Raw genomic sequence first — 25,846 nt, forward strand, 5'->3', positions numbered from 1 at the left:
CTGGATGGACATATGTCACACACACACTGCTGCCTAAATGGCTTATAAGCCTGAGAGTTCCAGACTAGACTCTAGTGTAAGTGCAGGTCATTGTTTTGCTGATTTGCATTTGTTCTGTGTTCTTACAGTAGATTAGGTTGGCTTATTATTTGGCCTACCTAGATAAAAGAACCCCATGGTTTCACCTTTCTTGTTTTCCTATTAAATCCGTATTGAGAGGAATGATTCACAGCTGCATGGTGTTTTTCTCTTACCTGCCCAGTGTCTTCACTTTTGGACTGGAAAAAACATATATTTTTTTCCTTTTTGTTTTTATTGTATACTAGTCATATATGACAATAAATAACCAATACAGCATTAAACACAATATATTGAATGTATGGGTACATCCATCTTGTATGTTAACTCCCCATCTCAAGGCTAATGCAGAGGGAGAAATAACAAAGGCAGAGGTGTCCAGTCTGGGGCTGCATCTGTGTCATACCCAGTCGTCTCTTGGCTCAGACCATTGGCGTGTTAGGCATCTAAGCATCCGACTCCCCCGAACCAGTGGGGGTCTCTAAGTCTCTGTGGCCCAGTGGTCCAGCGCAGCTCCAGAAATTTTCTATAAACCATCACCTTAACCCAGGGAGCTATTCACAATTTACTCATCAGTGGGCCCATAACACTTCAAGTCACTCCTAAATAAGCATGAGCGCAAAATCCGTTACCCTCGCGGATTTTGCGAATTTTCGGTAAATTCGCGATCCGCGAATTCGCAAATCCGCGAGCGGCGGATTCCGAGGGCAAAAGTTCAAGCCTTGCTGGCCTGTTGTAACTATTTTACGATGGCGCCGGCAAGCTGCCAGCGTCATCCTAAAACAGTTACTAAATTAGCTTCAACAGGAAGCACTAATAGATAAAATAAAGCAGCTGCTCGTGCATCTGCTTTATTTTATCTATTCGAGCTTCCTGTTGAAGCTAATTTATTAACTAGTTTAGGATGGCGCTGGCAGCTTGCCGGCGCCATCGTAAAATAGTAACAGGCCAGGCAGGTGTGCCTTCTTCCCAAATATACCATCGAAAATCAGCAGTGATGCTGGACAGAGGCCTTTGCATCCTTGACTTTCACGAGCCATAAGGCCACAACCTCTCCCCTGTTTTAAGGCAGTAGATAGGCTACATTTCTAATCTCTCAGTTACACGCAATGCAGCAAAGTAAATTCCCTTTTTACTTTAGTAAATATGTGCCCTAATATTGTACTACATAGGACCTTACTGCAACTAGCTCCTTCCGGGATGTGAATATATTGGACACAAAAAGTGCTGACCGTCCCCATCGACAGCAAATAAATTTTAATTGAGGAAATGCGGCATCGCCCGAACCTGTAATGCGCCTCACTTTCTGCAAGGCTGCGCACAATTAACCAATTAACACTGCTTAGTACTTTATGCTGCCACTTTTATCCATGTCACAGTATTGCGCTCACTCGCCCCCTCGGAGCTTCGTTTTGGCACTTATAATTAAGAAGACCCTTTGACTTAAACGTACGCAGTGGACACATTTCTGGTAATATTCTAAACTTGAAGAAAAACTGGAAAAAGGCCAGACTCAAGAAGGAAATATAACGAGCGGTGTTAATTTAAAATACCAATAATGAAAGTTCCTTGTACCCTGTGATGACAAGTTTGAGAATTTGTTAACGGCGCAATATGATCTCACCTCATTAGGATTTTTGTCAGAGGAATACATCCGCTTTGTACATTTTCAGTTCTCATTATGATGCTTGTCATCAGAATAAGCTACAAGGAGAATTTCAATGCCCAATGTACTCGATTAATTACGGTAGTGTGCTGCAATTTTTGACATTTCCAATTTTGGACTCCCCTTGCTAACTACAGTATTTCACTCCTTCTCTGTAAGTCCAATTACCGGAACACAAAGTCACATGCTAGATTTGTCATGCTGAAATAAAAGACAAACAAGGTCCAATGTTGTACTGAATCAGAAGCTGAAATAAGTTATGCTTGGTTTAGTACGATATGAACAAATATTTCAACAGAGGTGGTGAAAAGTGAGTGGGGAAAACTTGTACCTTGATTTGGCTGCACAGATTGAACATAACTAGACATCAGCACGGTTAGTGTAGCTGCTAAATCGTCCAAATCCGGAAATATACGTTAGTGATCTGATTGTCCGTTGCAGAGGTACATGTATATGTTACATGTGGGTTGCATTTCGAATCCTGACAGTGGCAACTCAATCTTTCATACCGCCATTGTCGATTAAATTAGTAGTTACAAGGACGGAATCTGAAGACCATCTATGCTAGTTCCTAGCTGCCATTTTAATTTGTGTTGCTGGGCTACCTATTTCTTCCTTTTTGAGCTAGTTTGTGTAGCCCCCAGTTCCAAAGGAACCTCAAACTGAAGATCTTAAGGATGTTGCTTAAGGAAAATCAGTACGATTAGGGAAACACTAAGGGCCAGATGTAGGTCGGCGCAATCCTCGTGCTGTTCCTGTGGCCAGGAGCTTCTGTATCTTCATCTGCTGCTCTGATCGGTCTCTGACCTTTAATACACACAAGAGGCATGTGCACTCGAATGGAAGCCCCGCCCCAAATCCGCCGATACGCAAATCCGCTAAATCCGCGGATTTTGCGGATCCACGATCCGTGAATACGCAAATCCGTGAATCGTGGATCCGCAAAATCCGCCCATGCTTACTCCTAAACATATTTACTCTGCTCCGAGGATTCAGTGAAGACCAAAGGAGAGCTGCTGGATTATAGCAGAGTGTCTAGAACTAAAATGTTATACATTATTTACATCTGCAGTTTATTTTTAATACCATGGTTTTGATTTAAAGAAAAACTTTTAAAACACCCCACCATTATATGTCAATGGATCTGCTAGTAAAAGTTAACTAAAGGATAAGAAGACCTGCTTAATTCTCCATTTATTTAATTTTTATTTAGAGATAAAATCTCCTAGAATAACCTTTATTTCAAAGAAAAATCCAATTATGCATTAATAACCTGAAAAAAGTTTTAAAATTAAACATTCATTTATTAGCATGACAACTCGGAAAAAATTAATATTACCAAAATGTAGAAACGAAGACAACAGCGTAAGACAGAATAGTTCCCAAAGAACACCTCTCTATCTCTCTCGATGTAAACCTCACATAGGACTCCGCACCCATTCAAAAGTTAAAGTTCAGAAAAATGTCAAAGTCCCTGCGCCATAGGAAAATTGCGCAGTCCAACAGCATCTCGGGGTGCAAAGTTTAGATCGAAAAGCAAGCTAATTGCATAGTCCCAAATGTCCTCTTTTATACCCTTTTTACTAACTTATCTATCTAAAATTCGTAACTCTAAGGTCCTGGAGTGTCCGTGATTGGTCAATTAAGGGGTGGATGAGCATCACCTCATCGCGTTACTGTTCAATTTCCGCAGAGTCATCGTTTATAATAGAAAAAAATAGTAAACCCATTGTTCATGTCCTGCTTCTTCTGTTGTCCTCTAATTCGTTATTCAATGCCCTATTCCCACGTTCAAGATGCTGACATTCGAAAAAGTTGGCATTTGTTCCAAGTGGCAGGCCACACTGTCCTTGACCCATTCTACACAGGCACAGGCAACTCGCTCTTCTTCTTAGCGCATGCGCGCTTAGATCTCCACCTCCGTCACAGTCAGCTTCTATTTTTTTTTAGGCCACATAGGCCTCAATTTGGGAACTAATATAGAAACAAACACAAATAAACATAAATTTGAGAAATAAAGCCCTTCTGTTTACCTCCCCCCTTCTAATAGTATAACCAAGCTTTAAGCAACACATATGCGTGAATTTACTTACCAATCTTCATGATTTATACCACAAATAAACAGACAGAAAGCACATTCATGCAATTTCCAATTAGATTATGACAAATGCGTACCTTTTATGACGAGATGCATAACAAATTAGTAAATTACGCTTGGCCATTACATGCAATTTAGTATCCCACGTGTATTTGTGTAGGTGCATTCTATTTTATGTTGATTAATTTCAAAACCACACGATTAATGCGTTACTGTTATGGAGAATTGACTTAACAAGAGGTATACAAAAAATGTTGTTTCCACCTTGCTCCATCACCAGCATACAGTTCTCTGTTATCAAGTAAGGTTGGGAATATTCCCATAGGTCCTTGGGCTGGAGGTGAAGGGTTGCAATTCAGTGTATATCTCCGACTGATCATTAAATGTAACCAGGTCTCTGATCCAATCTTCTTCTTGGGGCGCTTGCATCGCTCCCCAACGCATGGCCACCCTGTGCTTTGCTAGGAGCAGTGCCATAGCTGTGAACCTCCATCATGACAGTGGCATCATTTCAACATAGCTCAGCAATGCAATCATCGGGTCAGGCACTGCTCTAATTCCTGTCATTAAAGAAATGGAGTTAAATATGTCAATCAGAATTCCAGTGCCTGCTCACTCTGACAGAAGCATGAAATCTGCATGCTGGGCCCAGCAGCGGGGGCAATTGTGTGATTTGTTTGTTCCCCATGGCTGTCTAAATCTCGCTTTGCGTCTCTCCAAGTCCATGTAGCCTAGATCTGGTGGAGCCAGGTAACCAAATCACTTGCATGAGTGGGAAGAGTTCTGACGGTTCTTTCGGGAACCCTGGCAGCCGGTCTCTAGAAGTATGCCTTAGTCTATAAATGTCAACGTTTATTCAAAGTTTATTATATTATAAGGTATTCTGATTGCACGATTACTTGAAACCATAGCAAACATTACATTAAAAAGAGCATAAGGAAATGAAGACTATCATGCCGATTTAATAAAAGGCACAAAAAACAGGAAAAGTACACATTATCACATGATTAATAATATTAATAAATAGCAGCAAAAACCCCATTCATAATGGCAGCAATCGGAGATCGCAGGGAGACTAAAACAAATGGAAATAAAAGTGCAAGTGCGAAACAGAGCTTACAGAAGAGAGGAACCTCCACTTACATGTACTAAAGGTAAAGTGCTAGAAGTGCCAGTTCCAATTAACAGTAGGGCCGGCTGGACCATCATTAAGGAGACCTTGCCAAACGTTGTGTTATGGGCTTTGCTTTCAAGGTGTAACATTTTAAGCAATGACTTGGCAGTTTTCATGAACTTGATGAATCCTGCTGTCAGTTGGCACGAATTGGTACAAAAAGGGGTGGTGATGAATGGAGCATCTGAACCAATCAAACACTCACACCCAGTCGAGATCTGGGTTTAACCCACCACCGTTCTTTAGCCCACTCTGCCACCCCAGTTCAGACATGGCCATATGCAAATCAGTCTGACCCTGTGCCTCATGGGAACAGTCCAGCCCGAACTGCCAAGCCATGCCTTCCCTGGACCGGAATCAAGCTTCCTAGGACCGGTTTCTGCCATTACAGCCGTCTTCAGCCAGGCTTGCTTGAATCCAGTGGCAAAGTGAGCAAGGGACTCACGTCTGAGCATACCCTGCCAACTTATGGCGGCAAATCGGTACAAAAGGGGGTGGTGATGGAGGGAGCATCTGAACCAATCAAACACTCACACCCAGTGAAGAGATCTGGGTTTAACCCACCACTGTTCTTTAGCCCACTCTGCCACCCCAGTTCAGACATGGCCATATGCAAATCAGTCTGACCCTGTGCCTCATGGGAACAGTCCAGCCCGAACTGCCAAGCCATGTCTTCCCTGGTCCAGAATCAAGCTTCCTAGGACCGGTTTCTGGCATTACAGCCGTCTTCAGCCAGGCTTGCTTGAATCCAGTGGCAAAGTGAGCTAAAGAACGGTGATGGATTAAACCCAGATCAGTTGACTGGGGGCGAGTGCTTTGTCAACGCTCCGTCCATCATTTCCTTTAGTTTTTCTTTGTTCGCCAGAAGTTGGCGGGGTATGCTCCGACGTGAGTCCCTTGCTCACTTTGCCACTGGATTCAAGCAAGCCGGGCTGAAGACGGCTGAAATGCCAGAAACCGGTCCTCGGTAGCTTGTTTCCGGTCCAGGGAAGGCATGGCTTGGCAGTTCGGGCTGGACTGTTCCCATGAGGCACAGGGTCAGACTGATTTGCATATGGCTATGTCTGAACTGGGGTGGCAGAGTGGGCTAAAGAACGGTGATGGATTAAACCCAGATCAGTTGACTGGGGGTGAGTGCTTGTATTGTCAACGCTCCGTCCATCATTTCCTTTGAGTTTTGTTAGTTGGCACGAGTCACCTTTCTGGCATTCGATTACAGCTGTTTTGCAGGCTCTAATGCTCAACTGCCTCAAAGTTAGAAAAAGATATCGTTTAGGTGACATTTAAATAAGCATTGGGAGAACCAATAGGTTTCCCCTTTGGGGCCCAATAAGTGTTTACCCAGGCAGCATATTATCCATTACATTACATTGGCTATTAAAGACATCAACGTTTGTGGCAAATAAACTGATATACTGGCCCTATTAGTACCAGCCATTAATTAAAGTCCTTTGATAGTGTTGGCGCCTCTTCTGTACCAAACCTTTATGGTCATTCTGTCATAAAATGTGTCACAAGACTTCTGCTTTATTTGGTACAAAAGCACCATGCATTTTACCAAGAAAGCTTTGTGTAACATGTTGTGAAGGAAGTAGACTCTGGAGAGGGAAGATGGTAGCTCCAAGTCCTTTCTTCGGTCCTTTACCTTCAGGTCACTACACGTATAATGGCGCACAGCTTTAATGAAAATAATGCAAGTTATGTTAGTCTTACTCTATCAGATACTACGAAACCACTATTAGTTAAGGCACTGCACCAGAGAGCCATATTATTAAATCCTGGTTTGTGCAGTGGAGAGTAGTGACTTGTGTATGTTTAGTGCTACAGCATCCCAGTCTGGTCTGTGACAGAAAGCACTGGGAACATTTAAGTTATTATTTTAAGGTTGCATTGCTCGCAATATAAGATGGGCTGCTACAAAATACACAAAATGTTTTAAGATAACAAAATGTTTTTAGGAGAACCAATGTGACACTGAATAAGAGTTCAATAATAGCTGCATGACACCATTTGGCCCCTATTCAATGCACCATTCTCATCCCACCTGTTATTGATTCCACAAGTAACTTCATGTCCGGGCCTCATTTGTCGACGTTCTATAAAGGAGGCATTTTAAAAGTGAGCCTTTCTACTGTCAACAGCATAGGAGAGCAAAGAGTGAACCATACAGCACCTACATATCTTAGGACGAGGTAAAAAATGTTTTTGCTGGATCAGTATGCACACACAAGGCGCTATCACTCACCCCATTGCATGGCAAATGGGAGGTGGACTTGGGCCCTCCCTATGCAGATAAGGAATGGGATGCTGTACTAGAGAACCCTGTCACCGTCCCCCCGGAATGCCAGATTCCGTTTGGTTCAATTGTATATCACACATAGCGCCTATCTTACTCCCGAGAAAATCAATCAATATTTTGGACATGCTGACTCCACCTACCCCCGCTGTCGGATGATAAATGGCGATATACTGCACATAATGGGCTTATCCCTGACTCACACTGTTGGCAAGCTATAGTGGGTAGTTTGCTGCATTTCATGGAAAGAGTTGTCTTGTTCACATGGACAGTATGCATCTTAGGTAGGAACTGCAGGGGTAAGAAATACAAAGTTGCATCTCATTTCATTGACCTGGGGCTAATTCTGGCCAAATCCCTCATTACCCACCAATGGAAACCCTCTGATTTCCAGCCCCCCCACCCTCATGCTACGGCCTGGTTGTGCTCATTTATAAATTGGACACCGGCTGAGAGCAGTCCCTATATTGAGAGGACAAGTTGGGTCTCCGGAAACACCCTATTGCCACACATTGGGGCACTTTAATGGCAGACTTACACATTGAAAAGCCCTCTGCCCCACTGGCTCATGACTCCCATACTGATGGGGATGGCGTCGCAGGGGATGGGGACCGTGATACTCCTCTTAACAGGGACATCCCTTCGCACAGTTTACCTAGTTGTCCTGAACCATACATAAATGATTAGCACAATGTTAGTGCGTGGGAGCCTATACTCTACTACACAAGTTTGTATAATGCAGTCAGTATTAGAGAGACGTGTCTGACTGCTTGGCATAAGATGCTTTCTTTGGTAGCCGTATAAAAAGTGAATGTTGTGTAAGATTGATTTGCAGCAAAAAATGTTTAGCTTAGTAAGCAAAATATACTGAAGTCTGGAGCATTTGCCAGTGTTCACTAATGGCAATTATTACCATTATACATCCTAGAACTGTAATAATATATTCTTCCTCATGGTAATGTGGATAGCTCAATGCATATAGACATGCTCTGCAATGTTATCAATATTTTGTACAGTCGTTGCTAAAGCTGTATGTACTATATATGTGCTCAATACTATCTGAAAACAATAATACTGATATAACCAAAAAAAGCAGGGAGAGTGGCCAAGCCACGATTTGGGCTTGGTCTCTGCTTATATACCATGTCAAACACCAGTGGATGTAGCTAGCTCACGTGTGGCATGTGTTAAACTGGAAGGTTCTCAACGACCCCTGAAGGAAACATGTGCTAGTACAATAGTTTGACCTTTCAGGAAGGGCAGGTGCAACTTGACGGATGGAATCAATTAATCAGGAAACAAAGGTATATCTGTAACTCAAGTGTGAACATTGCAAAACCACACCAAGGCCCTAGTAACAATCTGTTTAAGGTACTCTATTGGTGTTCTGGGGCTATGCTTGCCAGAGACTCGAGTGCAATGGAACCTAGGGCTGTGGGGAATATTAGTTATGGTATCGTAGCAAGCCATTAAGCGCCACAGGAGTAATGAAAGATTTGCCCTGCCCGCTAGACCCACTACACAGATGGAGCAGGAGCGGGTCGTAACAGGTACAGGGCGTTGGAGCATGAGGTGCTTCAGGCAAAAGTCCAGCTTCCAACCCTGCAAGGGAGCCCTGAGGTTTGATGACTTTCACTAATGTGGACAATGGAATGTTATTCACTACTGGAAACTCCGAGTACGGGGAGGCCACAGAATTACCAAGTTTTTCTGGTAATTTTAAGTCTGTGAGGTGAAACGTAGTCTCCCTTCCAGGATGTAAGCTGGTTGGACCTCTGTGCCCTGCTTTTCTTGCTATTAATTTCAGAGTCGTGAATTACCAGCAATTTGAAGTAATTTTTAGTCTGTCCCTAAAGCATACAAGGGAATCTTAACACTACTAGCAAGGGCAGGCAGCTGGGGGGCAGTTGGGCACAAATAGCACCAGCCTCCAAGCTGCCCGCTTCCGCACTCGGTCTATAGTAAATAAAGATGGCCAGTGGGGGATGTCTCGTGTTCAGCCCTGAACTGATTAAGGGTTTTGAATTCCCTCCCTGTGTATTGATGCCCTAACTCGGTTGAATCTACCTTCCTGTACAGTTTTATGACTCGACCCTCAGTAGTCAATGGTAATGCAGGATTGAGGGTAGAGCAGGAGAGTACAAGAACAGTATTCTGTCTGTCTTTCCTATATCCCTCTGGGCCCAACATGTCACCACCGGGAGTATCTCTGTCCTGGGTCAAAGTAACCTAACTGGCAGCAAGGAGACCAGGAGAGCTGTGTCTGCCTCCTCCTTCTCTGGTACCAAGTATGGGAGTGTTCAATCGGGGTGATACCTGTGGCAAAAGAAATGTCCCTGAGACACCAAGTAGTACAGCAAAATAAATCCGGTACCTCAAAACCCTTTTCTAGATGGCAAAACCAATGTTTCCAAGCTGATCCTAGGTTGTTTCCCAGCCCACAACAACCAAGTGTGTTGTTTTGAGTGTGCAGAAAAAGGCTTCGGTAAGCGGAATCGGAATATTTGGGAAAAGGTAGAGAAGCTTTGGCGAGCAATCATTTTTACTAGAGCTCTTTGACCCACCATGGGGAGTGGAATCTAAACCAGGAGACTAACTGGTGCTAAAGCCTCTCAATCACTGAACCTTAACTCGATCAAATGATTTGCTCAGGTTCCAGTGTAATATTATTCCAAGAGATCTAACTGATTCATCAACCCAATGCACGAGGAATTCCGTCCCGGGTATTGTGTGAGCGGGAATAGCTCCATACTTTCCCAATTAATATTTTTTCCTTGAAAATCTGCTGAACCTTATTACCTCTCTGATTAGGGCGGCAGGTTTTGCTCCATATTTAATACAATGTAGCCACACATAGGATACACATGGCTGTTGACTTGCCTCTTAGTTCATTAACTCGGTTGTCATCATGGCAGAGACATAAATGTTTCTTAAATCATGTTTAAAAACTATCACTCTTAATAAATGCCAACCTGAAGCATGAAGTGGTAGCACACTTATTTGCAATGAGCAGATTTTCCATTGAAATGGCCACAATGTTTCCCACTGCCGTGGCTTTACTGATATAACTATGTAGTGTACAGTGTTTTGAAATTTCGTTTTTTTCAAATTTTTATCATTTGCACATCACCAAGTAAAGTGTTCTGATTTGTTTTACTCCTATCATATCTTTGTTTGCATCACACTTCTAAATTCCCCAAACACTTTTTAGGTCTCGTGGCGTTAACCGCGCGAAAGCGCGGTCTCGCCAGAGACCTTTTGACAGCGACTCAGCTTTCCAGGAGACAGGAGCTAGCCGCGCGCATCTTCCAAAAGGCGATCGGCAATGTAATCTTTTACATTGCAATGTAATCTTTTACATTGCAATGTAATCTTTTACATTGCAATGTAATCTTTTACATTGCAATGTAATCTTTTACATTGCAATGTAATCTTTTACATTGCAATGTAATCTTTTACATTGCAATGTAATCTTTTACATTGCAATGTAATCTTTTACATTGCAATGTAATCTTTTACATTGCAATGTAATCTTTTACATTGCAATGTAATCTTTTACATTGCAATGTAATCTTTTACATTGCAATGTAATCTTTTACATTGCAATGTAATCTTTTACATTGCAATGTAATCTTTTACATTGCAATGTAATCTTTTACATTGCAATGTAATCTTTTACATTGCAATGTAATCTTTTACATCGCAATGTAATCTTTTACATCGCAATGTAATCTTTTACATCGCAATGTAATCTTTTACATCGCAATGTAATCTTTTACATCGCAATGTAATCTTTTACATCGCAATGTAATCTTTTACATCGCAATGTAGTCTTTTACATCGCAATGTCCTTTACATCGCAATGTCCTTTACATCGCATAGTACCCCTACACTATTCAAAACTTACCCTACTGTTCCACCCCCTGGACTTAATAGTAATTTGTATCCCTACACTATCCAACACTGACCCTACTGTTGCACCTCCAGGAGTTAGAATAGTAATTGTTACCCCTATATTATCCAATACTTACCTTAAATGCAAAGTAATGGTATGCGCAGTAATGGTATGTGTTGTAAAGGTATAATGCGTTGTAATGGAAAGCGTTGTAAAGGTAGTTTCTAAAAATGCGATGTGTCATGGAGTGCTTTGTAAAGGATGGTGTGATGTAAAAACTGCGTTGTCAAGGCATGTGTTGTAAAGTCATACATTCGTGTCACGGAGATAGTAGGCCCCCTGGAGGAGCGCTTGTCAACCCACATTGTAGAAGAGTGTGCAAAGTTGGTGCAGGCACACTTAGGTTCGCCGGGCACCAACCCAGCTCCCGTGGGAGAGGAGCCACTGCCCCGAAAATGCCCTGCAGAAAGGGGGTTTCTGCAGGGGCGCAGGGTATGGACAGGGACTCATTTGAGCGCTTGCGCAACGCTTTTTTGGCCAAGGTGACCAATTCACCCCTGCGCCACCGCTGGGCTCGGAACCCTCAGGTGCTTTGGGTACGGCTCCCCCTTCCCCTGGAGCAGTGTCACCGGCAGACACGGATGACGACGAGGAGTCTTTGCGTTCTTGTCGACCGTCCAGCTCCGCCACCGAGTTGCCACAAGACAGTTCAGGTATGTTGGACCCGGATGAGATAATCCATCCGCGGTCGGCAGTCTGGACCCCTGGGGACAAGGTGGCGAAGTTTGTGGCGGGACGCCTCGGCAAACCATTAGAGAAGGAGGCGAGGAGTTGTCTGCGGGGGGAGTGCCCTCGGCCCACGTTGGGAGGGAAAGGTGGCAATGACACCAGAATTAGATTGGAAGATGGTCACCTTCCTTGCGAAGTTTGTAAAGGACCCCCGCAAGGGCATTGACTGTTCCTGGCGCTCCTGTCCGGATTAGTTGCTGGATGCTATTGGGCCCATAACTAAAATCCTTGACATGGCTGAGGAAGCGAAGGTGACTGGTTCCACGATTTCTCCAGACGTCCTGTCGAATTGGGCGCAGAGGGTGGTCATCTTCTTGGAACGTCAATTGCACCCTCTCGACCGGACGTCGGTGGTCACTTCTGATCAAGCTAGACCCGAAGTTGGGCGATCTGGCCTCCTCCGAGGCAGGGGCGGTGGCCCAAGGGGGTCTCTTCGGAGACCCCTTCATTAAGGAATTAGGTAAATTAGTTTCAACCTTTACCTCCCTGGACAAGGCCCAGTCCAGTATAAAGAGGGTCTTTCAACAACGTTTCTCTCGAGGGGCCGGTCGCGGTAGGGGCCACGCAACCGGCTGTGGTTGTCAAAACCTTACCAAGGGTCAAGGCTCCGGGCGAGGGCAATACAACACCTCTGCCAACTACACAAATTTTTACCCCACAAGAGTCCAGCGCTTCAGAGGTCGAGGTGGCTTCAGGAACAACTCCGGCACCACCAATACCAGCGGTAAGTGTTATCCCTGCAGAGCAGATTCGAATTGGTGACCGGCTAGCGGCTTTTTCAGAGGCTTGGGCAGCAACCACTGCAGAGGCGTGGGTCTTACAGACTATTCACGGTTTCCACATAGAGTTCTACGATTGTCCCTACCAGGCAAGACCCGCACGCCCTATAGTTTTCTCGGCGGTCGATGCGCAGTTGATCGACGAAGAGGTCTCGGCGCTACTTCGCAAAGGCGCCATTTGTCAGTCAACTCAGCATCCCGCAGGTTTCCTCAGCAGGTGCCTGCTTCGCCGCCTTACCTGGCGCCAGTGCCCGCTCCGTGGTCCACCAGTTTGTTGCTGGCTGTGCGTCCTGGCCCTCTGGCACCCTCTTGCGCCGCTGCACTCTCCCCACTCCCCCCCCCCCCCCCCCCCCCCACGACGGCTCTCTCCTCGCAGACCTCCCTTCCAGTGGACTAATCCCCAAATCCCCAATGGCGGGGGCAGGGTAGCTATTCAACTGAAACCAGCATCCAGCCTTGTCTGACCCTCCCACCTGTAGTTGGGAGGAGGCTAATACTGCTGGTTTTGTACGGCACAGTCCGTTCACTAATGGAAGGAAGATATCGCTGCTGGGGTCCTACAGCTCTGGGGGCAGGGGATTCACAGCGCTATGATGACAGTACTGACCGAGCATGGCTGGTAGAATGTTCACACTTCTGAGTCCTATATGAAAGACTTGCTGATCGAGGAAGCTAACTTTCCTGGGGTCCTAAGAGGGAGAGGTCACTGCTACAGTCTTATCACTCAGGGGGCACTATTGGAGAAAGGTCATATTACATGAAAGTGTCTCTTTTCCAGGCATTTTGCACAGCAAGCAATGCCTGCCCCTCATTCGGAACTGGATTTTCAGCACCAGTCTAAAGCTTTGCTACACAAGGGGCTGTTATTTAGCAAGAAAAAAGAGCAATAACCAGTCTAAATCTGAGTCGGCAGCATGAACAAGGACCAATTGAGACCCTAACTTTCATACAGCACCAAGCTACTTGGATTCACACTGGACAACAACCTCTGTCTTAAGGACTACACTGTCAAGGAAACAAGGATGTCCTAAAAACTAGACGGCAGCAACAGATTTTCTCCATCAATGCACCAAGGATCTCATACAACATTCTTTTATCTATCCGGGCCATGCAAAGCCTGCTCAGTAATTAGCTAAAGACACACTGTGGGAAGGTGGTTTATTAGTATGGACAGGTAGGTAGCTACATTTAGTAATAGCCCACAATCACTAATAAAGTCCTGTCAAGTTCTCAGTAAATTAACCCTAGCTTAACCCTTGGCAGCATGGGTGTGAGCAGTCAGTCTTAACTTAGGAGACTGGTGTTTAAAGCATTTAAAAACACCAATACATTAAATAAAACAGACAGACTATGCAATAAAAATCAAACCCCAATTCATAAAAACTGGAAATATTTTTATGATTCAAAATGACACCTGAACGACAAAAATCCAATGTAGGGACCCGAAGATATGAGTATTTGCCTTTTGACTGAGTAACTTTTTGTGACATTTTTCTCTCTACGTAGAGTGCGTCTGTTCGGCAGGCTAGGTTTGGGTTTGACTAAGGCTTGGCCCAGCCGGAGGCTCGGTAAACTCTTGGAAGTGAAGTCCATGATAAAAAGCTCCAGAGCTTAAGCAGGAAGACGAACCTGGATTTCAGGCCGGGTCTTGGTTCAACGTCACCAGCTTGACTGTTGATGACGGGTTGGCCAACTTCTGGAACTTTTTAACAGAAATTCTGTAAATAATGTCAATCTTCTGGATCTTCCTACAGAAGGTCCTTCTGGGGTTCCGAAGTGTCCAAAACTTCAATCCAAGGGTCCAGAATTTCTGAGTTGCTCCTTGGGACTTGAAGTTCCACAATGCACCGGTCAAATCTTTAAAAGTCCAGTTAAAGATGGTCAGTTGGGTTCTTCTTGGTGGAGATGATTGAGGTGTAGCTCTTTTAACCTGTTGCTTTCAGGGAGTCCACTTCAACTTTCACAGCAAGGCTGAGTTTTTGGGGGATTTAAGATCAAAGTGTACAACGGGTGCAGTCCAAGAGTCCAGCAGGGCAGTCCTCCTTGTAGTTTCAAGACAGGGATCCAAGTTGCTGGACAGCTCTCACATTTATCCAGGATTTTGTCTGGCAAGCAGGAGGGGAGACCCGTGTCCAATGGGGTGCAGGGTGCCCTCCTCCATGATGACCACTTGCCCTGAAGTGTGGCAAATTCTTGTCCCAGAAAGCACTGTTCCATAAAATCCAAAATGGAGAAAATCTGTCCTGGAGCTAAAGGTCTGGCTAAGCCAACCCACAGGTGTGGCTAACTTTCCCAAACACTCCCCTTCCAGCCCCTCTGCTAATTTAATTACAGAGGCTCCCATCTGGCTGGGGGTGCAGGAAGTGGGGTTGGGACATGGTTCTGTCCTTAGTGTCTTCCCATCGTAGAATACCAGTTTGGCTGCCCAGCTCCATTCCTGCCTGTTGCTCTGCAGCTTGCAGCTCTCCACCCACCATATGTCGCTCTTTCCTTTTTTAGTCCGCTTCACACCTCATCAGAGCAGTTTGGCTCAGCCTGTTAATGGCTGGCCAATCAGAAGAGGTTGCTACAGGGCTGAATTCGGGCATATCAGAAAAGCAAGTTCCATAACTTATTTTCTGTCATAGTTATGTTGTTGCTACAGTTGAGACGGGCCGCAGTAAGAAACCAGAAAGTAACTCATGCAGTGATGCAGGCCGCTTTAGGCCTCTGTGACCAGGAACAGGCCTCATCAGGGCAGCTCAGTGTTAAAACTGTTATTTTCAGTTAATAAACGAAATAGTCTGAGTGTAGTTATTTCAAGTGCTACAGCTCTGTTATGGGTAATGATGTCTTTCAATTGCAGCTAAATACACGTCTCTTCTGCTTATTAACATGTTAAACCAGTGACTTTTCAAATTGTTCCAGAGAGCAGGCAGCACTTGGTAATAGCGAGTGCAGTGACAAGATTTCCCGTTTTTGTCCTCCTGATTTGTCTAAGTACAGTGGTTGAAAAAATCCTTTTCTTCCTGACTTTTGTTTGGGAGCCTGCATAGGGCAATCATTACTAAGTATCCCATCAAGGGGGATGGTATTTAAATAGAAGTACTTTTCTTACTGAAACGCTACGATTAGTGTAATTACACTGCAGTACCATCACAGTATTGTGAAGAGAACTTCTTTGTTGGAGCACACCCTACAAAGTGTTTAGTGGACGGGAATCTTTCCCTTTATCCTGGGCACACATTCTGCAAATGGGACTAGTGTTGATATTGCTAGCTCTACAAATCTGGTCTACGTTTGTGGTAGGGAGCTGTTTGCAAAATACTCTAGTTTAAAAGAACATATTTTTTTGCCAGAGTTATTCCTACTGGTTGTTTTTTAGGAGACTGTCTCGTACATCAGCATGAAGCTTCACCAGTGGAGTTGGGAGCCACTTAAGTGAGCCTGTGTCGAAATGGTCACTACATCTATTCTTACCCGTTTTGAAATCGAACATTATGGGAACTAACACTCAAACTCCGAGACTTTCCTTTTTGTGACACAGGTTCATTCATAGTAGGTACTAAATAAGTGCTTCCGAGTTTTGAGCTCTTGTTTAACTCACCTTATGATTTGGTTACAAATAGCCTTTTTAGGTCTCGCCTGTCAATGCGCATGCGCATTGAGCAGAGCGAGACTATAGGGGCTTAAACAGAGCTTACCTAGACTGGCGATTTGATGCAGTGCATGTGTACTTTTAACTCAATGCGCAAGCGCAATTAGTTAAAATGCGTGTGCACAGCATCAAATAGTCAGCTTGGTGCCGCCAGCAGCTCTTCCCGCTCCGCCCCCTGCTGCATCAAAGGCTTTGCGCTCTGTCTCAGCCCAGCCATTCTCCTCCCCTAATTACCCCCTGCTGCATCAAAGGCTTTTTCACGGCCGGCCAGCCAACCATGCTTTCAGTTTAACAGCCGGCCGGCCGTGTCTTCTTTTCTTTTTTCATTAATTGAATGCGCTCACAGCTGCAAAGGTCTGCGCCCTCCATCACTGGTAATCTCCCCATCTCTTGCCCACAACAAATGGATAACCAAAATGTATAAAACCGCCTCATGAGTGCTGCAAAGCCCACGGCCCCCCTCCCCTCCGACAAAACTTTAAGAAATCCAGGAATGCTGCTGATTTCATCTCAGTCGTTAAGAGCCCGCAGCGTCTCAGAACCAGCTTGCTTTTTTTTTTAGTCATGCCATAAGTATGCGCTATATCCACCACCACCACCACCACCACCACCACCACCACCACCACCACCACCACCACCACCACCACCACCACCACCACCACCACCACCACCACCACCACCACCACCACCACCACCACCACCACCACCACCACCACCACCACCACCACCACCACCACCACCACCACCACCACCACCACCACCACCACCACCACCACCACCACCACCACCACCACCACCACCACCACCACCACCACCACCACCACCACCACCACCACCACCACCACCACCACCACCACCACCACCACCACCACCACCACCACCACCACCACCACCACCACCACCACCACCACCACCACCACCACCACCACCACCACCACCACCACCACCACCACCACCACCACCACCACCACCACCACCACCACCACCACCACCACCACCACCACCACCACCACCACCACCACCACCACCACCACCACCACCACCACCACCACCACCACCACCACCACCACCACCACCACCACCACCACCACCACCACCACCACCACCACCACCACCACCACCACCACCACCACCACCACCACCACCACCACCACCACCACCACCACCACCACCACCACCACCACCACCACCACCACCACCACCACCACCACCACCACCACCACCACCACCACCACCACCACCACCACCACCACCACCACCACCACCACCACCACCACCACCACCACCACCACCACCACCACCACCACCACCACCACCACCACCACCACCACCACCACCACCACCACCACCACCACCACCACCACCACCACCACCACCACCACCACCACCACCACCACCACCACCACCACCACCACCACCACCACCACCACCACCACCACCACCACCACCACCACCACCACCACCACCACCACCACCACCACCACCACCACCACGTAAATACAACACACATTGCATTACAAATGCTATAGGTGTCACATTTGCGAAAGTTAAAACTATTGACATTGTAACTGACAAAGCTATTAATTTAGCTATTTTCAAAACCAACACATAAATAAAAAGTGTCATTTACAATACCAATCGCTCAAACTTTCCTAATGCGAGACCTATTGCATTTCCAATGCTTGTTAATATTGAAGTTCAGCTGCAGTCATTTGTGCTATCCTCTTAATGCTCTGCCTATCTGAAATTGTTGTACTCTTACCGGAATTTGTCTACTAGCCTGGGAATAGCCACCGGATTGATCATAAAATTCTATATATTTAGTTGCATATCCTCCCATTGACAAAGTGCTTTCGTTGTAATTCATGGACCTGGAGCATTCATTAATTTCAATGGAGGTGCTGTTCCCCCTCTACCATACTCTACTCCCCACCCAGGGCTCGGCTTTACTTTTAGCATGGTGATTTTCCACCCCTATGGTCCTCTCCCCTAGCTTTCAGCCTATGCAGCTTTAGGCCCTGTGCTTCTCCCTCCCTCCCACCCGCCACCCCCTCCGATATTGTGAATCCTTTTGCCTTTTCTAAAATAAAAATCTATAAACCGCACAGGTGCTATTTTGCAACTGCTTGGGGACCTTCCCTACATTTGGAAAAGCGGCATCTGCAAATGCTACCTCTGTGCAATGTCTTCATTGGCATCGCCAAAAGAATGGCTAATGCTTGTACTACTTGGTAGTACCTTGTAATAATTTAAATACTCTTCCTGGCCCGTCGATTGTTTTGTCGGCTTTGCTCTAAATTTAATAAAGGCTATTTGTGTTTTTACTGTCTAGAAAGCTCTTAATAGGAAACTGCTGTTTTGTACTATTATTCTTAATTGCTACTTAATGGTATCTGGCTTTTTGTTAAATAACACACTCCTTTTTTGTACCCTTCTTTGAATACCAGTTTTTCTCCATTGTTGGATTGCCTTTTATAAAAGGAATTAAAAAGCTTTCTTTCGCAGGTGAACGTGCCTAAAGTACAAAATGCTGGCAGGAAAGAGTAGAGGAGGATGTGGAGGAAGGCCCCTTCTTTGCACTGAAATGTATATGTAATATGTTGCCAAGTTAAAATTCAAAACTTTAAAAACGATTTGGACCTAAAAAGACCACCAGAGAAAAACATGCTGATGGTAATGAGACAATTCTGTTTGTAGAGTGTGTTCAGTCCATGATCTTCTAATATTATTACCGACTGCTTCATAAGGCAAATATACAAACTGCTCATTAATTTTTCTGATAAGACCTATGCAGAAGGTATTCAGTATTGACATAATTTAACTTTTATCACACATCCTTTGTCGTATAGTGGCATATTCACATAATTGGATTAGGTTTTCTTCCATGTGCATTCAGGCTGTCACTTGTCCAAAACTACTACGAAACGTGACTTTCTAGAGGCAAGTTAGTCTTTAGAGAATTTAGTTATGTAACCTTGGTCCACTAATGGCCCACTACATAAGGACCCTATTTTGACTATATTGTGCTGATGTTGTACAACCAAATTAAAGAATCCGCTTTTGAGCTATACCTTCTCTTCCTGTTTTTTCTTTCAGAGGTCAGGAGAGCGCTGGTATGGTGTGTAGTGATGGAGAGACGGCGCCAACTTTTAAAATTCACAAGGTAAGTGTATTCCATGTGCGTTTTGGGTTTTTCCACTAGTAAGACTTGTCGGAAATAACCTTTCATTTGAAACCCTCGGACACAGCCACAAATGTTCACCAATACTTATGTCTCAGGGACTGGGCTTGGATTTAAAAGCTGTGTCTCCCTCTGTGGTTGATAGGTGCTGATTTGGGATGAGAGCAGAGGTTAATTTGTAAAATAAGAAAAAAAATGCTGGGGCTTTCGTGAGGAGGCAGTTTGCACCAGCCCATTTCTCCTGTTTGCGCCACCTGAAACAGAACCAAGTACCAACCATGAAATCAGGTAGAGGATATGGCATATTGACCAGAGCTGCTTTGGAGCTGGGGACCAGGTTCAAATCTCTGTGTTGGCTCAACATCCTGTGATTGTGGGCAACTCACTTAATCTCCCCATGCCTAAATGAATGTGTCTGTAAATGGTGCTCATGAAAAGCACCGGTGTTGAAGATTAAGTGCCGGTGCAGAGCACCAGAAACCACCGGCTCTAATTAAACACTGGATGAGAGAGGACTAGGCCTCCTTGTCCTGTGAGAAGAACCTACTTGAGCTCTTTATAAGAGTTGTCCCACAAGTCATGTGACTTAATCTGACGATACCAAGGCCATCACCCAGAAAGTGCCATTCTAGCCACAACCTTGTCAATTATTTTGTCACACCTTTAGCCATCAACATACTCTTAGTACTATATTGGTACTCTTTATGCTACCCCCTACTGCAGTGAATTGTCAAAATAATTCTATAGCATTCTTGACGCCCTGGTAATAACTGCAATATATTAGAAATAGGAATCTGAGGGGCTACCACGTGGTTGTGTAAACAGTAAATTAGTAGTACAATCCAGGGGCTGATACTTCAAAATTCACAATAAAGGAAATAATCCCCCCAAAAATACTGATTACCCTGTTGAAGACTAGGGCCGAAACACGTTGGTCTTGTCTGCACTCCTGCAAATGAATATGTCAAAAAACAATAAAGAAAGGATATTTTTGGAAACTCGAAGCTGCCACTTGCTTCCTTCCTACGTTGCGATTGGAGGAACATAATCGCGGGGTTGATGTGAAGCCTCAATGGAGATGTATGTATATATTTATGAAATCCTGTAAATATGAAGTATGTGTGTGTATAGGTGCGCGTGTGTATGTTTTTGTGTGTGTGTGTGCACGTGTTTTTGTGTGTTTGTGCGTTTGTGTTTGTTTGTTTGTTTGTTTATATTTCTAGGATTGCATACACTAGATTTGTTTTCTTCATCTAAGGCTTCCACCCATGATTTGGGGCTGATATAGGTGGTCAGCAAACTTTTAAACCGGAGTATAAGTTCAGGCCGTTTCTTAAAGCCCAAACACAAGTCATGATAAAAAGGGATCTTGCTTAAGAGAATTCGTTCCCATGACTCCTACAGCTTCATAAGGATCAGAGGTGTATAGCATGAACCTTGAGGGAGTCGGCGGAGGGGTGGTAAATAATTATAGAAAGAAACTAAAGTACTAATTAGAAAAAATATATAAAAACTGCACAATATGCTCATACAAGACAACTACACAACTCTAAGGCTTATGAAATATTCATTTCACTCTAATAAAAAATGCCCTTTCACGGATGACCTCTCCTTAATAACCATCCAGATAAAATACCACACAAGTGGAAATAGAGATAGGAAACTCCAAACGAACTAACTTGCAGTAAGAGAAATCCTAAATATTAATCTGGGAACTTGCTGGATAGGTCCGTGCCCAGGAGTCTGAGATGAAGTACTGCAGGAAATCTGCAAATTGAAATCTCTCTGAGGAAGACCCCAAGTTTTCTTCATTACAAGTTAGATCATAAATACCTGTTTATAATTAAAGCTGAAAACACTGAGAATCAAATTGCAAACCACATGAAAGCTTTGAAAAAGAAGGCCCCAAGCCCAGGTGGCCTTCCTCTAAAAGTCTACCAGTACCTTCAGGAAGTATGGCCTGTCTAATGTTAGCAAAAATAATAGCTGCCCAACTAGAATCGATATTGCCACGTCTAATAGAACCAGACCAAACATGATTTGTTAAAGGCAGGTCCTCCACTTCTTAAAAAAAAAAAAAAGGACTGATTCAACATCGTAGTGAAAGTTCAAGAATGTGCTGTCTTCCCTCCCTCTCTAACCCACTCTAGACTAGCCCTAGGTCCTCTCCTTCAGAGAACAAGGGGAAACCACAAAAGGGAAGGAATTAAAATAAGGCACCATGAATATACACTTTCAGCATATGCAGTTGAGTCTCCTTCTCTTAAGCGGTGCAGAACAAATTGTGTTCTGAGTTCAGTCTCCGCCCTGTCACTCAAAGCTCTGCCATTAGCATATCTTCTAAAACAGTAAGTTCTAATAGAAGCTATTATGCACCAACAGTCCTGGAATACATCTGGAGATGTGTTGACCCCCAATTTTAGCCCAAACAACAACAAAAATTGATTGGGTCAAGAAGAAAACCGCAACTTAGTCACCCGTAAACCTATCCTGGAGAGCCAAACTAGACTCTATTAAATTGCCTATTATACTATTCCCAATATACTACACCCAATCGTTTTGCCTTCTATTCCTTCATAGTCACACTTCAAGATGCATGCGAATCTCCGTATCATTTAATGGAAAGGGAAACACCCATAAGCTGAAGGAGTTATTGTTATTTATATAGCGCATGGCTACCCGGAAGCATCGCCGCGCTGTGTGGATACGAGTGGGCGGAGGGAGGACTCTAGATGAACAGCCAGGTCTTCAGTTGTTTACGGAATTTCAGGTTATCTGCTTTCCTAACTTCAATTTCCATCACAAAGCAATTTGACTGCCTTAACTGTTCTGTGGCAAGTTCCTCCAAACTCCCCTATGGGTTTGGGTTTGAACTTCCCTTACATTTCCTCTACAATGGACAGTTTAATTCTCAACTAACACAGTTGTAAATTTCAACCCATTCTCAACTTCCCCATACCCATTCATAAAATTATTAAGAAAACTCTGCACTAAGATACTCCAAAATGGAAAGGCTTAATACATCTGTCTGATCCAACGATGACCTGAAGACTACCACAAATCACCATTGTAGTATGCATGTGAAACTAATCTTTAGACTGCTAAGATGAAATGTAAACTTTATTTGAAGAAGCAAAATCCATACACTCATCCGCTCTCCAAGACTTCCAGATAGGACAGAAACTGCCCTCATCGCCACAGATGAAATCTGCATGACTCTGGACAGCAGAAACTGCAGCCCTCATCCTCCTGGACCTCTCCACAGGTTTTGACATGGTCTCCCACCCTGTTAAGCGGCTTGCTTTTAGCTTCCATTTTAGTTCTCATTTTTACTGCTGAACTCTGTGAGAGGTGCACTTCTGCCAGAGTCCTCACTGAACGCTGCTGTAAGATTCAGTCCAGCTGTTCTAGACCTTCAACCTGAGAAGGAAGATAGTTGTACACTCAGAGGTGCATCCGTTGATGCAGTAATCCTGGCTTCCTGGCATATATTACCAATGTATGGGGTTAGGTAATTCTAACAGACCGTGTAGATGGGTACTCCCGATATGATCTAATTTTGTAGAGCGCACCAAAACACACGGGTACCAATGCGCTGTTGAGAGACAGACTAGTTAATCGAATCAGACCAACTGAGAAATCAGGAATCTATAGTGAAAAAAGCCAGATTTTCACATGTTTTTTAAAGAACGTATGGGAGCCTGCTTCAGAAATAAGTGGGCACGGTGTTTCACAGCTTGGCAGCAGCAACTGAGAAGGAACTCCTCCCCATCTTTCCTTCCTAAATCTGGGGATCATAACTTTTTTTTAAGGTGGGCAGATCTGAGAGACCTACTAAGTGTGTATCAGTGAAATTGTGTATTCAGTTGGCTAGGAACCTTCTTATGCAAAGCCTTGAAGGAGATTTGCTTCCTAACTAGAACCCAATGAAGAGAGCGGATTCCGTCTCTAACCGAAAGACTCTTGGGGATGTTTAAAATAAGGAAGGCAGCCGCATTCTGTACAACCTGAAGTTTATTCAGGGAAAAACTGTTAATGTTGAGGTACAGTGTGTTACAATAACCAAGCTGCAAGGTGGCTAAGGTGAAGACTGATTGGTGCAACTCTGCTCAGATATAAGGAAAGCTCTTTTTCAGAATCCTTATAATATAAAAACAAGTACAAGGGATACCTTGAGCTTTGACACACAGGTCGGTAGTATCGTCCAATATGACACCAATATCTTTTGCTGCCTTTACTGGAGGCCACAGGCTTCCAACCACCAGATGTTAGACCAGATGGGTTCCCATTAGCCAAATAAAAGAACCGAAGTCTTGTCTGCATTCAGATTCAAAGAGTTGTCTCTCATCCAGCTGCTAATGCTAGATATACACTGGTTGAGCCTCTCTGCCACTGAGGTCAGGTTATTGGAGATGGATACGACAACTTAAGTATTGCTAGCATACGATAGTACTTGAAAACCAAATGAGTGCATCAATTCAGCCAGAGGGGCCATATGCAGATTGAATAGTGTGGCGCTCGAGGATGAGCCCTAAGGCATCCCGCAAGGTAAGCAGAACACCTCTGCCTTAAAGCTACCACAGCTGACAATCTGTTCCCTGTTGGTAAAAAAAAAGTGTAAAAAAGACAAGGCAGTCCCGCTAATCTCAGCCTACCGCAGACTTTGTACCATCCTTACAGGCAAGATGGTATTAAATGCTACAGACCTATTGAGCAGTACCAGGATAGCCGCCTGCCCTGGTCAACCTGGCAGCGAATGCTATCAGCCGCTACTAGTAGAGCAGTCTCTGTGCTGTGATTGGCCCGAAACCTGTTATGAGAAGGGTCAAGGACACCATTGGTATCAATAAATGTAACTAATTCTTGGTTAATGAACTTTTAAAAGGGGCAGGCAGCAGAGAGATGAGGCGGAGGTTTTTCATGTCGTCCGGGTCCGCATTTGGTTTCTTGAGAAGCATAGTGACAACCTTTTCCTTCCAGGCAGTAGGAAAAACACCAGATTGAAGTGTTGAAATAAGCACCTTCTGAAGGAAATTAGCAATGGGATCCAAATCTAGTTGTAAGGTTTTAGGAGTACAAGGGTCACCAGGAGAGCCCGATTTAAGATTCCTCAAAATGTAAATGTAAATGTAGTTGAGCTTATATAGCGCACAGCTACCCGCAGTGGGTGTCCCGGCGCTTGCTTAGGGAACCCGTCCTGGTATTCCCCTGTGAGATAGCAGGGTATCCACAAGGTGAAAGTCAGGCATCCCGCCGCGAGGGGCCGTTGTGGAGATTAAGCAAGCTATTGCCCAGAGTCGCAGAGTGTGAACCCGTGAGTCAAGGAGGCACCGGGGCGAGAATTATCGAGTCCGTGGAATTTTTTTGCCCAAGACCCGCCGAGGCGGGGAATTGAACCCTGGTCCAGGACCGATCTCAGCTTCCGGGTCTGCTGCCTCTAACCCCTGAGCCACACTTCTCCTAAAAGACCCTTAGTTTGTTGAACGGAGATTGGGGAAAATACTGGGAGAAGATTCTCTTGGGAGCAGGAAGCGGCATCATCAAAGGAGGGGTGGATTGAAGTCTGAATTTTTTTTTTTTTACATTGTGCCCCGAAAGTTAAAATCTACCTGCTCTCAACATTTTTGGCTATGCTCTATTTTGCATAGAGGCAAGCAATAGATGGGAATAACATTAGCAACTTTATGAGCAATTACCACAATTGCGTTGTTTGTATTACCTATTCAAATAATGCTCATCACAAAGATTAGAGCATTTCAAGAAATTTTTAAAATGCAAACATTTTATCTTTTGTTTGTGACAGTTTGGGCATGCAAGAGTGACGAAAGAAAGGGTTAGATCTGTTTGCACAATTTCCTTGGGAATCTGAGAGTCCTGTTCTAGGTTATTGACTACATCTAGAACTGTAGGTTTAGGAGTTTAGATGCGATGCTGTGAGCTAGCCAAACAGACCAACATTTACTAATTATATAATAAGACTCAATCTCTGTATTATGAAGTTGTTGTGTTCTAAATACACAGTCCTAATAGATTAGTTGGAACCGTATAACAGCCACATCTTCATTCAAAGCCTACACCCTATCGGAATCCAAGGACATGCCCTCAGATGAATCTGTTCCTTCCTGACAGAATGATAAGTCAGTCAGCCTCGTAATGTACACCTCTGGCACCTGTGACCTCATCTACGGAGTTCCACAAGTATCCTCCCTGACCCCAAATCTCTTCAATGCCCACATGATCCCTCTAGACAGCA

The 25,846-nt window shown here is 44.5% G+C and overlaps 1 protein-coding gene across 1 annotated transcript in view; it reads left to right on the forward strand.

Moving 5' to 3' along the window:
* PPAT (phosphoribosyl pyrophosphate amidotransferase) overlaps positions 1-25,846 on the forward strand; it is a 334,080-nt gene that overhangs the window by 70,160 nt on the left and 238,074 nt on the right. The window contains exon 2 of the mRNA XM_078678160.1: positions 19,509-19,575. Within this exon, the coding sequence (XP_078534286.1) occupies positions 19,509-19,575 (67 nt within the window). The remainder of the gene's footprint in view (positions 1-19,508; positions 19,576-25,846) is intronic.

Source organism: Lissotriton helveticus, chromosome 2_2 (genome assembly GCF_964261635.1).
Source record: "Lissotriton helveticus chromosome 2_2, aLisHel1.1, whole genome shotgun sequence".
Classification (NCBI taxonomy): Eukaryota; Metazoa; Chordata; class Amphibia; order Caudata; family Salamandridae; genus Lissotriton; species Lissotriton helveticus.